Source organism: Punica granatum, chromosome 1 (assembly GCF_007655135.1).
Source record: "Punica granatum isolate Tunisia-2019 chromosome 1, ASM765513v2, whole genome shotgun sequence".
In the NCBI taxonomy this organism is placed as follows: domain Eukaryota; kingdom Viridiplantae; phylum Streptophyta; class Magnoliopsida; order Myrtales; family Lythraceae; genus Punica; species Punica granatum.
The window spans coordinates 53,080,520-53,096,611 of record NC_045127.1 but is presented as its reverse complement, the minus strand read 5'-3'; the positions used below and the strand labels follow the sequence as shown (position 1 = coordinate 53,096,611).

Below are 16,092 nucleotides of genomic sequence, written 5' to 3'. Positions count from 1 at the left end.
GAATGAATCACTCCTTGACACTTTCTCAGAATTTTATCGTCTGAGTGAAATATATACTATAGCATTATTGGACAATCACTAACCTTTAGCGAAACGCGACAGAATCTAAAAAACCAGAACAGTCCTGACCTTATTTTGTGTTGTTTTCCCTGACCACGAGTGCGATAAGATTATATATGTGTGTGTATATGTGGCCGGCAGCTGATTTATTTTCTGTTCTTCTCTTACTTGGAGAATGGCCATCTGCAATCTCTGTATGATGTTTCGTTAGAATAGAACCGAACCACGGAAAATAAGATATTTTTATTTGTTTGATGCCCTTTTCAGGGAATTTAATTGTTCTTCAGTTTTTCTCTCTTGCCATAATATATACAATTCAAATTGGCTGACATGCTGCAGGCCGGCACATGACAACAAGTGCACAAGGACAAACTTTAACGTTTTAACAATAAGAATGCGCATTTGACATATGGAACTTCTCAGGGAAAACAAGGGAATATGAGCCCGATGATGTCAAATCCATTTCTTCCATAGAGAAGAGTCATATGCAGAACCGGCAGTGTGCTAGATTTCAATGCTGAAAGAGCAAACTGACTTATTATCTTATTCATGGTTTTTTTTTTTAAATCATTACTAGATTAGTTAACTAATCAACAAAAACTTGATGACACGATTTCTGTTTTTCTCTGTTTAGGGCATAACCATGGAGACAAAAGCTTGGTCCAAGTCCAGGGTTGCAGTTAGATGTTACAACATGGTTAAGCGGCCATTTCTCAGACCGAATCATCGTGGTAACGAGAAGCTAGATCCTCTTTCTGGATTTTTTAAAAAAAATTCTTATACAGATTTGCAGGACAGAAATTTTACGTGTTTGATGTTATGTGCCTGATATGCTTTTGCTATCATTGATGTTCACTGCCCGCTATATATAATGTTGCAAGACAAGGTCGCCGGTTTTGACTTTGACATGGTCTTGTTTTGCTCCTTTTCTTCCTGAAATGTATATTTTCTATTCTATCTATAGTTGAACTGCTCCAAGCACAGATATGAATATCAGCCCTCCAACCTCTCAGCTTCTTCATCACCTCTCTCATTGTCTCTCTGTCTCCCAAATGGCTCTCTGCAGCTCACATTCTTCGATTCCATCCCGCCAAACTCAACTCCCTTGTCTTATCCTCCAAGTTTCCATTTCGGTCCTCTTTCTTATCGCCCAAGCAACCTCAGTTTCTATCAGCTTTCCCAGATTCAGCCCGAACGTGCAAAACCTTACCTTCCAGGGTGACTCGTTTGCATCAAATAATGTCCTCCAGCTCACAAGGAACTTGCAAAATGATAACCTTACGAGCAGCACTGGCCGAGTCTCTTATGACAAACCTGTCAGGCTATGGGATGCAAAGACCGGGATGCTCTCTGACTTCATGACCCACTTCTCCTTCATCATGCAGGCCTTGGACCAGAACAATTATGGGGACGGTATTGCCTTCTACCTCTCACCGTTTGATTCAGTTGTCCCAGACAACTCAAGCGGAGGGTATCTTGCATTATTCAGCAAAGGTTCGGCTTTCAACGCCTCGGCAAATCAGATTGTTGCTGTTGAGTTTGATAGCTTTGGAAATCCTTGGGATCCAAGTCCTGATCATGTAGGCATCGATGTGAACTCCATTGTTTCTGTGGCAAATGTCTCGTGGAGGTCTAGCATGAAGAATGGATCTACAGCGAATGCGTGGATAAGTTACAATGCCACGACTTTCAATCTGAGCGTTTTTCTTACATATGCTCAGAATCCAATTTTCAATGGTAACTCAAGCCTTTCGTATATAATCGATTTGAGGAGATACTTACCAGAAACAGTTAGAGTTGGTTTCTCTGCCGCGACTGGTCAGTTTGTTGAAATCCATAACATTCTTTCATGGTCATTTAATTCAAGCTTGGAGGAGGATGTTGTTGGTAAAGGTCGAAAGCGAACCGGCTTAGTGGTTATTGTTGCTGTGGGAGCAGGGCTTGGTCTTTTAACTTGCGGAACAGGAATTGCTTGGTTCATCTATCGGAGAAAGATCAGGTCAAGGCGTGGGAAAGGAGATGCTGTTGTTGATCACTCAATGGATGACGAGTTTGAACAAGGCACTGGGCCAAAACGTTTCACATATCGCGATCTTAGCCGCGCCACAAATGATTTCTCCGAAGGAGGGAAGCTGGGGGAGGGAGGATTTGGAGGTGTCTACAAGGGCTTATTGAGTGATACCAATTTGGAGATCGCCGTGAAGAGGGTCTCAAGAGGGTCCAAACAAGGGAAGAAGGAGTATGTGTCTGAAGTGAAGATCATTAGTCGATTGAGGCACAGGAACTTGGTGCAGCTTATTGGCTGGTGTCACGAGCATGGGGAATTCCTCCTCGTGTACGAGTTCCTGCCCAATGGAAGCCTTGACACCCATCTCTTCGGTGGAAAGGCTGTGCTCAGTTGGAATGTCCGGTACAAGATAGCCCTCGGTCTGGCATCTGCTTTGTTGTACTTGCACGAGGAGTGGGAGCAGTGCATTGTCCACAGGGACATCAAGTCGAGCAATGTTATGCTAGATTCAAATTTCAACGCCAAGCTTGGAGATTTTGGGCTCGCCCGGCTCGTTGACCACGATCAGGGCTCTCAGACGACCGTTCTGGCAGGCACGATGGGATACCTAGCCCCAGAATGTGTCACCACAGGCAAGGCAAGTAAAGAATCTGATGTGTACAGCTTTGGGGTGGTTGCTCTGGAGATTGCCTGTGGCAGAAGGCCTGTCGACCCAAGGGCCAGTGACCCGAGCAAGGTGAGGCTGGTGGAATGGGTGTGGAACCTCTATGGAAAAGGTGAGCTCTTCAATGCTGCTGATAGCGTACTAAATATGGAATATGACGAGAGGAAAATGGAATGCCTCATGGTGGTTGGCCTTTGGTGCTGCCACCCAGATCACAATCTCCGCCCATCAATACGCCAAGTACTAAATGTCCTCAACTTCGAAGCTCCACTTCCTAGCCTTCCATCGAAGTTGCCTGTTCCCATGTATTATGCACCTCCTCTAGATTTGTGCAAGTTTTCTTATAAATCTTCTGGCCTCTTGGACACAGAGAATAATCGAACGCAATCTTCTTCAGGGACTGGCACCACATGTACGTCGAACACATCAGCTGGTGCTTCCTCGAAAGCACTTTTAAGCTGATGGAGCTATTAAATTGCTTTCCCTTCTATTTGGTATAGTCACAACAAATGTAAAACTTCTACCCGATAGTCTGGTGAGAGAGCTTATACAAAGTTTTCTTGCCATTTTCCTTGCATATTTGAAGCTCAACCTCCCCAGCTGGGACTAGCCAAATCAGTTTCGGTTCCAAGTTTGACAGCAACGAAGTGACTACTGAGAGGAGGGTATGTGTATTTTCGTTAAATTGCAGACAGTGCAATGTATTTTCTGCGCTTTCTCTCTTTTCTTTCTTTCATAATGGAATCTCCTTAACGAACCTAATGCAGAATGTCTTTGAAGCCATATGGGACTGTGTTCAAAGGGGGACAACACCATTCTTAGGAGACCTCCCACATTTTTGGGAGTTTTAGACCCACACCTTCATCTGTTACTTCGGTTGGATATTTTAAGCCCAACAGAAGGTATGACATTCCCTTGGAAAATAAGGAAATAGCTTTTCTTGTTCACCAAGTACCTAACTGCAGCAAAGCATATAAGGGAAATAGTTGTTTTGAAAAATAATGTAAGAAAAAGTGTAAACCAAATGGTGGAGGAGTCTATGACTGAAGGAATAAGGATTTTGAATTGATCGATGAATCTTCTTTTCCAGATGAATGGTCACTGTGGCATATGCTGCTTAAAATGTCCCTTTCTAGGCCAGTTGTTGAGTTATGGAGCCTGAAGTACTGTGATTCCAGATCGAGGGTAGAAAGGACTCACACCCCAGAAGACCCTGACTATCAATGAGTGCATTTCACATACATGACAATATCAGGGAGATCAATATAATAAAAAGAGTGATAACTCAAAGGGACTCCCTTGTAAACGAGAAAAAAAAGAGTGATAACTCGAGCTATTTCTTCTTATGAAAAAAGAATTCATTTCCAGTCAGTCTGCGTTGTAGTCGTGCTAAGATTTTAATGCTGAAGAGGAAAAACACACTTACGAAGAAACTTTTCATTACCAAATTAATTAACTGATTACCACCGAACAAATTAATTAACTGATTTTTTTCGGTAGAAAAATTAATTAACTAATTAATCAATTAAAAAGAAAAAATAAAGGAACTTTTCAAGACATGAGGATGAGACTTTTTATTTCTCCCCTTTCGCTTGGATAACCATATAAACAGAACTCGATCTAAGGTTGAAGTTAGCTGTTAAGACATGGTCGAAGTGGCCGATTCTCGAAGTTAAGAAAATAGATCCTCCTTTCATAGATATACACACACATATGTGTGTGTATTATGTACATACGTACTTCAATATAAATGCTTACACAAAGATAGGAAATTAACTAGACGTGTTGAATATTGTCGTACCTGGTTTGGTGTGCTTTTGCCATCACATATTCATGGCATCTCTCTCTAGAAATATTGCAAGACAAGGTCGTCGGTTTTGACCATGACCTGGTCTTCTTTTGTTCCCTCTTTGCTTAAATATATATGTTCTGCATATTGTTCAACTGCTCCAAACCTCCCTGCTTCTTCACGTCTTTCCCAGCGCATCTCCTTCCCAAGCAAGATCATGGCTCTCTGCAGCTCCCACTCATCATCTCTAGTACTCCGAATTCCGCAGATCCCTTCTCTCATCCTCCGAGTTTCCATCTCGATTATCTTCCTTACCACCCAAGCAACTTCAGTCTCCTTCAGCTTCCCCAGCTTCAGCCAAAACACCCAAAACCTTACAAAGGAGAATGACACGTTCCTGACAAGTACGACCCTTGAGCTCACCACCAACTCGGCAAACGATGACCTGACGGGCAGTGCAGGTCGAGCCTCTTATGACAAACCCATCAGGCTGTGGGATTTAAAGACGGGGCAGCTCTCGGACTTCACCACTCACTTCTCCTTCCGCATAAAGGCTGTGGATCAGAACAATAACGGGGATGGGATTGCTTTCTACCTCGCGCCATTCGAATCGGTTGTCCCAGTCAACTCAAGCGGTGGGTTTCTCGCATTATTTAACCCAGATTTAGCTTTCAATACCTCGGCAAATCAGATTGTTGCCGTTGAGTTTGATAGCTTTCAAAATCGTTGGGATCCAAGCCCTGATCATGTAGGCATCAATGTGAACTCCATTGTTTCCGTGGCAAACGTCTCGTGGAGGTCCAGCATTAAGAACGGGTCATCTATTGCAAATGCGTGGATAAGTTACAATGCCACGACTTTCAATCTGAGTGTTTTTCTTACCTATGCAAGCAATCCGATTTATAGTGGGAATTCAAGTCTCTCGTATAAAATAGACCTGAGGAAATGTTTACCAGAAACAGTTAGAGTTGGTTTCTCTGCTTCAACAGGTCTATTTGCTGAAACTCATAGCATTCTTTCTTGGTCATTTAATTCAAGCTTGGAAGAGGCTGCTGCTGTTGGTAAACCTCGAAAGCGAACCAGCATAGTGGTTGCTGTTGCTGTAGTGGCAGGGCTTGGTCTTTTAAGTGGCGTATCTGGAATTGTTTGGTTCATCTATTGGAGAAAGATCAGGTCAAGGCGTGGGCAAGGAGATGCTACAGTCGATCTCTCAATGGATGATGAGTTTGAAAATGGCACTGGGCCGAAACGTTTCACGTACCATGATCTTAGCCGTGCCACAAATGACTTCGCCGAAGGAGGGAAGCTGGGGGAGGGAGGATTTGGAGGTGTCTACAAGGGATTACTGAGTGATACCAATATGGAGATCGCCGTGAAGAGGGTCTCGAGAGGGTCCAAGCAAGGGAAGAAGGAGTACGTGTCCGAAGTGAAGATCATCAGTCGTCTGAGGCACAGGAACTTGGTGCAACTCATTGGTTGGTCTCACGAGAAAGGGGAATTACTCCTCGTGTACGAGTTCTTGCCCAATGGAAGTCTCGACACCCATCTCTTTGGCGGAAAGGATGTGCTCAGTTGGACTATCCGGTATAAGATAACCCTTGGCTTGGCATCTGCTTTGCTCTACCTGCACGAAGAGTGGGAACAGTGTGTCGTTCACAGGGACATCAAGTCGAGCAATATTATGCTGGATACCAATTTCAATGCAAAGCTTGGAGATTTCGGGCTCGCCCGGCTCGTGGATCACGACCAAGGTTCTCAAACGACTGTCCTCGCAGGCACAATGGGCTACCTAGCCCCAGAATGTGTAACAACTGGCAAGGCTAGCAAGGAATCTGATGTGTACAGCTTTGGAGTAGTTGCCCTAGAGATCGCTTGCGGCCGAAGGCCTGTCGATCCGAGAGCCAGTGACCCAAGCCAGGTAAGGTTGGTGGAGTGGGTTTGGGACCTCTATGGGAAAGGTGAGCTTCTCAATGCCGCTGACAGGTTACTAAATATGGAGTATGATGAGAGACAAATCGAGTGCCTCATGGTGGTTGGGCTGTGGTGCTGCCATCCGGATCACAACCTCCGCCCGTCGGTACGACAAGTGCTAAATGTCCTCAACTTTGAAGCTCCACTTCCTAGCCTTCCATCAAAGTTGCCTGTTCCAACGTATTATGCACCTCCTATGGACTTACACATGTTTTCGTATAGATCTTCTGGCCTCTTAGACACAGATGGTAATCAAACGCAACCTTCTTCAGGGACCGGCACGACGTATACATCGAGCACAGCCGATGTTTCTCCCTCAAAAGCTCTTTTAAGCTGAATAGCTCCAATTTATTGTATAGTTCAGGATACCAAGGCACACATTCTGTTAACATTTTTTAGAGAAAGTAGCGTTCATATTCACCCATCAATCCAAACAAAGATTGATATAATTTTTCTCAATAAATATTGAAAATTCCATCTGTTGCAGTTCCATGAGAAGAAAGCAGTGCTTCGATCTTGAAGATGCAATATTTTGCGCCAAATACCATTACCACCCTCATTCATGGGCAATTCCTCCATTCTTGCTAGCTACCTTTTCCGAATTTCTGATGCTCTACATGATTATATACTCTCATGAAGTCCAAATACGATTTCCCATTTAGCTTCTGAGCGAAGAAGTCCTTGAAGTACTTTTCGACTGGAACAGTACAGAAAACCGCAGGGTTGTCGGGGGTAATTAGGCTAGGGGCAGGACCTAAGTCAGCGTCAAGTTTGCAGCTGTAGAATGTGGCAACAGATAGCCTCTCCTTCATCGAGTTCACGGTCGCCCTGTGTTCAATGCTCCGGTAAATTCCGTTGCTAAAAATCTGCCAAGTGAAAAATCACACGAGAAATTGAGGTTTGAGTGGCAAAATTAGGTCTTCAATTTATCATTGTTGAAAGACTACTAAAGAGTGCCTTTCCCGTCCCATGTTTTTCAAGAAGTACATGTAAGTTTTTTTTTTTTGGTAACAAAGGAGATAATATTATATAAAAATACTTTGTTAGTATTCTGACATAAACTGTATGTGAAATATGATCAAGTGAAAGCATGAGCAGCATATGCGGTACCTCGATAATGTCCCCAACATTGACGATAAAAGCATTAGGGAGCGGCTTAACAGGCACCCATCTCCCCTCCTTATGTATTTGCAGGCCTTCTGTTTCATTGAGCTGGAAGAGGATTGTGAGAGCATCGGCATCAGAATGAGGAGAGAAACCGATTGCCTTATCGGGCTCGGGACATGGGGGGTAGTAGTTCATTCTCATGGACTGGACACCATCGACGAACATTTCCCTTGTCTCCTTGTCATCTATTTTCAGAGCTTTTCCCATGTATCCTAACATTAACATAGCCAGCTTTTTCACTTCAATGGAATAGGTTTCCAACTTTTCCCTGAAATGGATTCGGAAAAATAGGTTCTTTCACGGACCAAGAATTACTTATATCACGAAGAGGAGGGACACGACAATAACTTGTGCATGCTGATAAGAGGAGGGACACGACAATAAAGTATGCATGTTGATGTACCTGAACGTCAGAGGCAGTTTCTCAAACAGATCGGTTTGCCTGAGACAGAGCGGCAACGTGGTGATGTAGAACATGTCGGACCAGTCCAGCTTCTGTTCATTCGATACCACAAAGAGCTGACCGAACCCTTCATGGTTTGCTGGTGTCTGCCACAACCTCTTCTTTTCCTCGTACGGGAGGCCAAAGAAGTTCTGCACCTCTCCCTTGAATTCCTCCAACAGCGAAGTGCTCACTCCATGGTTCACAACCTATGTGAAAGGCAGAATACCGATTTATGGCCTGAGAGGATCTTTGATTACATGAAGTAGTTGATTACATAATTCTTTTCCGTTCAGGTTTCAGTTCTTTGATTTGTTGTTCGATCAGATATTACATATCCATTGCTTTAGTCCATGGAGTATTTCGGCGCAGATTTACCGGACATAATCATGTATAGAAACAACATCGGATTGGAATCATCAGGTCAGAGACAGAGCATCTACAAATCCTATATACCTGGAAGAATCCCCACTCCCTGCAGGCGAAGTGCAGCTTCCCGAGCTCAGCTGAGTCTCCACCGCCCAAGCTCCACACATCGATAACAGGGACCGACAGGGACGACGACAGGTCATCGGAGTCGATAGCTGGAGGAGGTGATAGCTGCTGCTGACCATCATCTGTACGGACATAACGAGGCGGGAGGTTGAGGATGGGCTGCTTGGACAGCTCTTGGACACTCGGGACTAGGACCGACTTCCCGAAGTTAACCGCCATTCCCGTTTGTGTCTCAGACGAAATGTTATGTTACGGATCTTTCTGTATAACCGTCTTCCTCTCAAGTACAACAAATGGTCGGAGCCGGCCGGAGGAGGAGGAGTTCCCTGGTGGCTCTGAGCTACTTGGATGTACATGTGATTAGCTTTATTAGTTTTCATTTTCCATTGGACAGAGCACCTTCTGGCATGTGACCGTCGAAATTGATGGCTTAAAATATTATGTGATGGAGCAAGTTCTTCAAAGAGAACAAGACAAGAGGAGTGAAAGCACGGCTGTGGGAACCACAATGGGCGAAAATAACAGAAGGATTAGCAGACGAGGGCCATGGAGAACTTCATATTCATATACATTGACGAGAAAACAAAAGTTTTCGACATTCGGTCGGATTGACAATTCGAACTTGGCTATCTGCAGCGCCGAATGTTGTTTTCATATTCTATGATCGGGCTGAATCACTATATCTTATCTTATCTTATCTTATCATAATTTAATATATACTTTCCGGTCAGATTGACCGCCTAAATGGACAAATGACTCACCGGGCTCAGCTGTAAAAATACGAGAGATTATCGAGTGGGCCGAGTAACCCTATGGAGTGAACAAGTCATACGTATCACTATTTCCTTCCATTTATATTTGGGCGCTACTATAAATAATATATAATAATAAAAGAAATAGGTTAAATGAGAAACTCATGAAAAAAAAAGTGTTAAATTAGTAATTAGCAAGACCATTTTATGCTAAGTAATTTCAAAATAAGATATACCGAAAATGAGCAAATACATATTAAGCTGTCCTTACACTATAGATATGTAAAAAGAGCCAATGACAAATTAATTACCTAATTTGCTCCTCAAACCTTTTACTTTAATTTTAGTTACAGAAATTAAAAATTAAAAATTAATATTCAAATTAGTACTACTTGTAATTACTCGATAAAAAGCGTAATAGTATAATCATAATAATTAATAATAACTATTTTTCAGTCATTAATCTATTAATATCTATTGATCTGTCAGCGGACAACTTAACAACACTTACAAACACTTACTATTTATCTTGAGGTCCATGCTCGAAAGCGAGACAATGATCTCCTTTCCTTGGAATTCTCTTGCAATTGTTTTAATGATAGTCCATAAGTATATTTTATATGTTTATAATATAAACGCAATTCGTTTTGGATTTTGGATAAGTGATGCTCTCTATTTATATTTCTAATATAAACGCAATTTATCATATTAATAATAATTAAAAAATTGTTATTTAAAGTATGATTTTCATATTAATTGTTGTTTTCATGGGTAACTTCCTATAACAAAAGCAAGCTTGCTATCGTTGCTCTGAAATTACACCCATCGTTCAACAACGGCGTTCTATCAGCCAAATAACAGCTATGGAAATTCTTCTTAACATTGACTTGCTCTCGATGAGGAATATCGAGCGCAAGCCAAGTGACGTTAAATCGACATATCAGGTTGTTCATGACAGCCATGAGAGCTCTATATCTATGCATCGATAAGAAGATGAAATAACACAGAACAAATTATTTTAATCTTTTGTTTCTCCTTTCAATGAGAAAAAGAATGAAACAACATTCTAGGGAGGGATCTCCAGGGTCGGGATCCGTATCAAACAGGAAATGAAGATCGACGATACATCACCTGAGATTAGCACTCACTTTTATTGCTAATTCCTGAATGCCAATTCGGGATTCTCCAAAAACTCAGGATGGATCATGCCATCAGGCTCTGCTTCCTTATATAAAGATAAGTGAAACAACTCTATTTGCAAGATGCCATGATAGGAAACAACTGGATCTGATCAGCACCCCCGCCATGTCATCAGCGTTCTCTACATTCACCACCAATCACCACACGAGCATTTCCCATCTCTGAAGTGATGGAACCGATGGATATCTCTCACGACTATTTCCCGGTCCAAAAGCCGTGAAGCATACTTGATGAAATTGTGGCAGTCCATGCAAATTCGGAGGTTCTTCGTGACTCTGATCGACACCCCAGGGCCAGTGTTCATGACTCCATAAGCTATTGCGAGCTTCTCGCTATGAAACCCAACCAACATTTCCCCTTCTTCTTGTCCCACATCCTGCATCACTAATTTAGCGTGGGGTAAGTAACCGATTTCCTTCGATCTCTCAATTAGCTCATCCAAGAACGAACGTATCTCCGAAGAATTTGGGTGCGTATCAGCTCCCATGATGAAAGTATGGACGGTATTCTTCAATTGGATCCACGATTGCCCGGGGACTTTCTTCAGCCCTCTCTTTTGCATTTGGCTCCTAATTTTAGCGGCCTCTTCCCATCTCCCATCATCAGCACATATGTTCGACAACAAAACATAAGGCTCGGGATCGTTTGGAATAAGACTGAGCAGCTTTTCACACACCCATCTCCCCAATTCAACGTTTCTATGGAATCGGCAAGAGGATAGAAATGACTTCCACACGGAAGTCACGTTTGAGATACCATTTTGGCAAATGAATTGCTTGATCTCATCCAACCGTCCTCTTCGACCATATAAATCAACCATACATGTGAAGTGTTCGACACCAGGTTTGATTCCATAAACTTCTTTCATGAGCTTAAAATATTCTTTGCCTTCTTTAAGTAACCCCGAGTGACTACAAGCACTTAAGACTGCCACGAAAGTAACTTCGTTCGGTTTAACCCCCTCAGTCATCACTTTGAAGAGGTCAACGGCCTCCTTGCCGCTCCCGTTGGCGGCGAGGCCTGATATCATTGAAGTCCACAAGCCAACATAAGAATCTTTGCCTCCTTCAAAGATCAACTTCGCATCTTCCAAACTCCCACACTTGCTGTACATATCTATTATTGAGGATCGCAACGGAACATCCATTTTGTGCCCAACTTTTATAATATAGGCATGGAGCTGTAAACCAAGTCCTAATATCCCAGTGCTGGCACAGGCAGACAGAATGCTCGTGACACTATACTCATTCACCTCGAGCTTTCCACAGACCATGGATCTAAAAGTCGTGAAGGCACTCTCAAAGTCCCCTTTATGAACGTACCCAGAAATCAACGAACTGTATGAAATTTTCTGTCTAGATAATTCCTCATGGGACTTCTCATAACTTCGGATTGTCTCAGACCCAGTGGGCGGTTTCCTGAGAAGAAGAGAGGCCTTCTCCACCTTTCCACATTTGCAGTACATGTCAATGAGAGAAGTCCTTATGAACCCATTAGTACTGATCCCGCATCTTAGAACATGGCCATGAATCTGCATTCCGAGATCCAACAGAGTTAAAGCGGCAGCCAAGCTGAGAGCTATTGAGAAAGTGAACTCATTAAAGTTAGCTCCAAGCTCCTTTTCATATAGAAGCTCTAGAGCCGTTCCCTCCTGCCCATTTTGCATCAGCCCGTGTATGATCGTGTTCCAACTCACAACATCCTTAAAGGGCATTGCCTTGAAAAAAGCCAGTGACTTTCCGGCCTCGCCATTGTTCACATATCCACCAAGCATAACATTCCAGGACACAATATTGATCTCCTCCAACGAATGAAACAGCCTCTCCGCAATATTAAGCTCCCCGCATTTTACGTACATATCAAGAATAGAGTTCCCGAGGACAGAGTCCACCTCAACCCCATTTCTGAAAATCCATCCGTGGACCTCCTTCCCGAGCTTCAGCATGGTTAAGCTGGCGCAGCTCTTGAGGACGGTCGACAAAGTGAAATCGTTCGGGACCACACCCTCCACCTGCATTCTTCGGAAGAAGTCCAAGACCGTCGTGGGAGAAGACCCGACCCGAGAAAAGCCGGAGAGAAGGGTCGTCCATGTACGGACGTCCCTGTCGGGAATTTCGTCGAACAGGCGGTGCGCATCGGACAGTTTCCGAGACTTCACGTACAGGGTCAGCACGTAGTTGGCGAAGGACGGCTGCTCAAGGGAGCAGTTCTTGATTGCCCTGGCGTGGAATGGCTCCGGTGGCGGGTGCTCCGGCAGGTAGGCGGCGAGTGGTGAGTTGGAAACTCCCGAGAGGCGGCGGTGATGTTGACGGCGCCTCAGAAAGAGGACTGAGGAGGTCAGCCTCATCTCTTCGCCGCATTATTGTCGGAAGAAATTCGGCGTCAACCCCACCTGGCCCGGCCTGTTATCTGTGTGAGCCGTATACTGCTGGCCCGGCACGGCGCGACACTCTCAAATGGCTGCCCGGCTCGACCGGATAAGCTGAAAATCAAACATCTCGTACCTCCTCTGGCCTGGATTAGAGAAAATTGAGTAGCAGTTTGATTCGAGTATTATTAGAATACTGGGAATGTTCAGATTATCGGGAATATTAATCCGTACATCAATTTTCCAGGAATATTGGTTGGAATGTGATGATTGTTGTGCTTGATAAATACATTGGATTAGATGAGATACAATATTATGGGCGCGTTTGGTTCGAGTATTGTTATATTACATAAAATGTAAAATAGAAAGTTTAACTGTGGAATTTTTTTTATGGATTAAAAGTTGAAATGTGATATTGTTGTGTAAATTACATTGGATTGCGGAGAATATAAGTGATAATAAAATATATAATTTATTTTTGTAAAGATGATTGAGGGTTCCACGACCGTAATCTTTGTGTAATCTAACAGTTCCACATGTTTTGAGTACAAAGTCTTTACCGATCAGGCCATAAAGTTCTAACTCGAGCAAATAATTAAAATGGTTAATTTTTACAACATCTACAAACAAACGCCGTAAAATACTATATAAAGTTCGAACTTTACAATGAAACAAACGGACCCTATGTGTTTGATATAAGAAATTGATGGGAAAGAAATGCAATTTTACATTAATGCTCCTAAGGATGGGAAAGAAATGCAATTTTACATTAGCATGTGATGTTTTTAAAGGCTACAGGTGCGACATGTTGGCCAGTGCAATGAAATATAATCCTAATAGCTAATAAAGTGATACGAATAGTCTCACTGTATATCAAATTCGGAACCTTTTAATTACCATGTGAAAACGTGTGTCACTGTGCTACACCCTCATTTGATCATTAGCATATGATTTTACATGCGACCCTGCTTCAAACACAACCAGTAAGCATTCATACATTTTCGACTCTTTCCACAATGGAATATAGGCATTCTTTTGAACAAATGTAATCAATCTTGTTCCATTGCATTACACATCAATACATATATATGAGCAAATTATTTGTCTGTCTCTCGCGCAATCATCTTTTAAAGATAAAACGTGGAGAAGCCAAGTTATCGAGTACAGACTCTCTCGCACAAGCTTTCTCCTGAAGTCATGGCGTTACTTTATGTAAATATTATACAGTAAATACATGTGAAAATTTTGATATACAGTGAAATCTATATATTAGCAATGAAGTCATGTCATTACTTGATATATAGTAAAATCATGTCGTTACTTTAATTACGTAAATATTATATGGTAAATACGTGCGAAAAATTTGATATACTGTGAAATCTATATATTAGCATGTGAAAATAACATACAATCTTACATTAAACGAATATATATATATATATGCTTTGATATAATAAAATATATAGTGTAATTTTTATACTGACGGATATATATATATATATATATATATATATATATAGATAGATAGCCGTTTGAGAATGTAAAAAATATAGTTTTCCTATAGTAGGCGATATATAGATATTTATGAATATAGTTGAGGTATGTTTATATTTCTTTATTATATATTAATATATTCAATGACATCATTTTGATATGAAATTATATACATATTTCCCTTTTTCTTGCATATATATGACCCATATGTATTGGAAGGCGGCTCAAGAGCATTGGAGGCCAAAGGCAAAATATAAAAATGAGGCTTTTTTTCTTTTTATTAAAATTTATAATTTTTTTATTTTTCTGTAGGACATAAAATTTTTATAACTTTTTGAGATGCAAAATTACTTATTAAGCTTTTATATTAAATTTCTTCTAATATTTCCTTTTCAATTGATTAATTAACTAAACTTGTTAAAAATTTATCAAGAGCTCCTTTAAGGTTGAATTAAACTTTCAATTCTTCCTTCTTCTTTTTTTAAGTTTTGAATAACCAGATTTATATATCCTAGTTGACACACTTACCTATAAACACTACCAAAAAAACTCCTATGTATTACAAACAATAAAATATATGTATAAACACTTCAAAAAATATACCGATAAACAATATATATTTAATAAAATATAAATATAAATTAAAAAGAATAATAAAAGATAATATTAATAAAACCTGATAAATTATGAAATTTGAAGGAGATCACTTGCTTCAACATGAGAGGATTGCTTCAATTGAAGGAAGTGCAATCTAATAGAAAAGATGAGAGAAGAGAATAGTTGTGAGAATAATTAGAATTTAAAAGTAAAACAACGCCCTTTGTGGGAGTAAAATTTCAATGTTAAAACATTTATTGGAAATAGGTAGTAAGAGATAATTAAGGGGATTAACATTACAGGGGAGGAGATTAAGTTACAAGAGATTAAATTACAAAAGTAGTTGAAGATATTAAAGGAGAGAGAGAAAGGACGAGATAATAAAAGAAATTAAATAAATATTTAGATATGGAAGTTTTGATTTATCAATTAATAAGTGGGGAGAAAATTAAGGGGTAGTTGAGGTTTAATTAGATAATGTTGATTAATTTAATAAATGAGGCCTTGATTTTTTATTTTTATAATGTGTGAGGCTTTGATTGTTAATTAGTTTTTGGATTCTTTTTATTATTAAGAATATAATAATTAATAATATTATCACAAACCAAAAAATTAGGGGCCTAATTTTTTATGGGGGCTAAGCCATTGCCTTTCCTTGCCAAATGGAAGAGCCGTCCCTAGAAAGATATGCTATATTTAGTATTCTGTAAAATAAAATAAATGGACGTTGATAAAATAATACTTTTATTTTGATATTTGATTATTATTTTCTTAACTTTACTTTATATCTTAACATATTTATTTTGAAAATAATATTTTTTTTGATAAATATTGTGCAATATTTAAATAAATAAGCTTATTAGTATCTTAATTGGCATATAAAATTCTTATATAAGTACCTATAATAAAAATTTTAACATAAAAAATTTTAATTTATTCATATACTAACACGATAAATATTTTCCTTTTTCTTCTCATATATCTATGTATATTTCCCCTCTATTTTTCCTTGAATTTTAGTTCGATCTGTTGTTCATAATCGTTAGAGACTATTCTATTTTATTTATAAATGTTTATTCTACAGG

At 40.5% G+C, this 16,092-nt stretch overlaps 4 protein-coding genes across 4 annotated transcripts; 2 read left to right on the top strand and 2 right to left on the bottom strand.

Moving 5' to 3' along the window:
* Positions 1-860: 860 nt before the first annotated feature.
* LOC116192125 (L-type lectin-domain containing receptor kinase IX.1-like) lies at positions 861-3,808 on the top strand. Its single transcript, XM_031520575.1, has one exon. The coding sequence runs from the start codon at positions 1,047-1,049 to the stop codon at positions 3,192-3,194; it is 2,148 nt and encodes a 715-aa protein (XP_031376435.1). The 5' UTR covers positions 861-1,046; the 3' UTR covers positions 3,195-3,808.
* A 731-nt stretch (positions 3,809-4,539) lies between these two features.
* Positions 4,540-6,971, top strand: LOC116192124 (L-type lectin-domain containing receptor kinase IX.1-like). Its single transcript, XM_031520574.1, has one exon. It carries the CDS (start codon positions 4,616-4,618, stop codon positions 6,827-6,829), a length of 2,214 nt encoding a protein of 737 aa, XP_031376434.1. The 5' UTR covers positions 4,540-4,615; the 3' UTR covers positions 6,830-6,971.
* LOC116192126 (protein SRG1-like) lies at positions 6,933-9,113 on the bottom strand. Its single transcript, XM_031520576.1, has 4 exons — positions 8,558-9,113; positions 8,063-8,310; positions 7,603-7,927; positions 6,933-7,358 (listed from the first exon to the last, which is right to left on the bottom strand). The coding sequence occupies exons 1-4, from the start codon at positions 8,813-8,815 to the stop codon at positions 7,077-7,079; spliced, it is 1,113 nt and encodes a 370-aa protein (XP_031376436.1). The 5' UTR covers positions 8,816-9,113; the 3' UTR covers positions 6,933-7,076.
* Positions 9,114-10,347: 1,234 nt separating this feature from the next.
* Positions 10,348-13,205, bottom strand: LOC116192483 (pentatricopeptide repeat-containing protein At3g24000, mitochondrial-like). Its single transcript, XM_031521043.1, has one exon. The coding sequence runs from the start codon at positions 12,893-12,895 to the stop codon at positions 10,676-10,678; it is 2,220 nt and encodes a 739-aa protein (XP_031376903.1). The 5' UTR covers positions 12,896-13,205; the 3' UTR covers positions 10,348-10,675.
* Positions 13,206-16,092: the final 2,887 nt, after the last annotated feature.

What these genes read in the sequence shown, in the direction of transcription:
- LOC116192125 (XM_031520575.1), top strand. Translation starts at nt 1,047, where the DNA reads ATGAATATCAGCCCTCCAACCTCTCAGCTTCTTCATCACCTCTCTCAT.
- LOC116192124 (XM_031520574.1), top strand. Translation starts at nt 4,616, where the DNA reads ATGACCTGGTCTTCTTTTGTTCCCTCTTTGCTTAAATATATATGTTCT.
- LOC116192126 (XM_031520576.1), bottom strand. Translation starts at nt 8,815, where the DNA reads ATGGCGGTTAACTTCGGGAAGTCGGTCCTAGTCCCGAGTGTCCAAGAG. An exon ending in AAACTGCCTCTGACGTTCAG is followed by an intron (nt 7,928 to 8,062) that starts GTACATCAACAT and finishes AATCCATTTCAG; the next exon opens with GGAAAAGTTGGAAACCTATT. An exon ending in ATGTTGGGGACATTATCGAG is followed by an intron (nt 7,359 to 7,602) that starts GTACCGCATATG and finishes TTCACTTGGCAG; the next exon opens with ATTTTTAGCAACGGAATTTA.
- LOC116192483 (XM_031521043.1), bottom strand. Translation starts at nt 12,895, where the DNA reads ATGAGGCTGACCTCCTCAGTCCTCTTTCTGAGGCGCCGTCAACATCAC.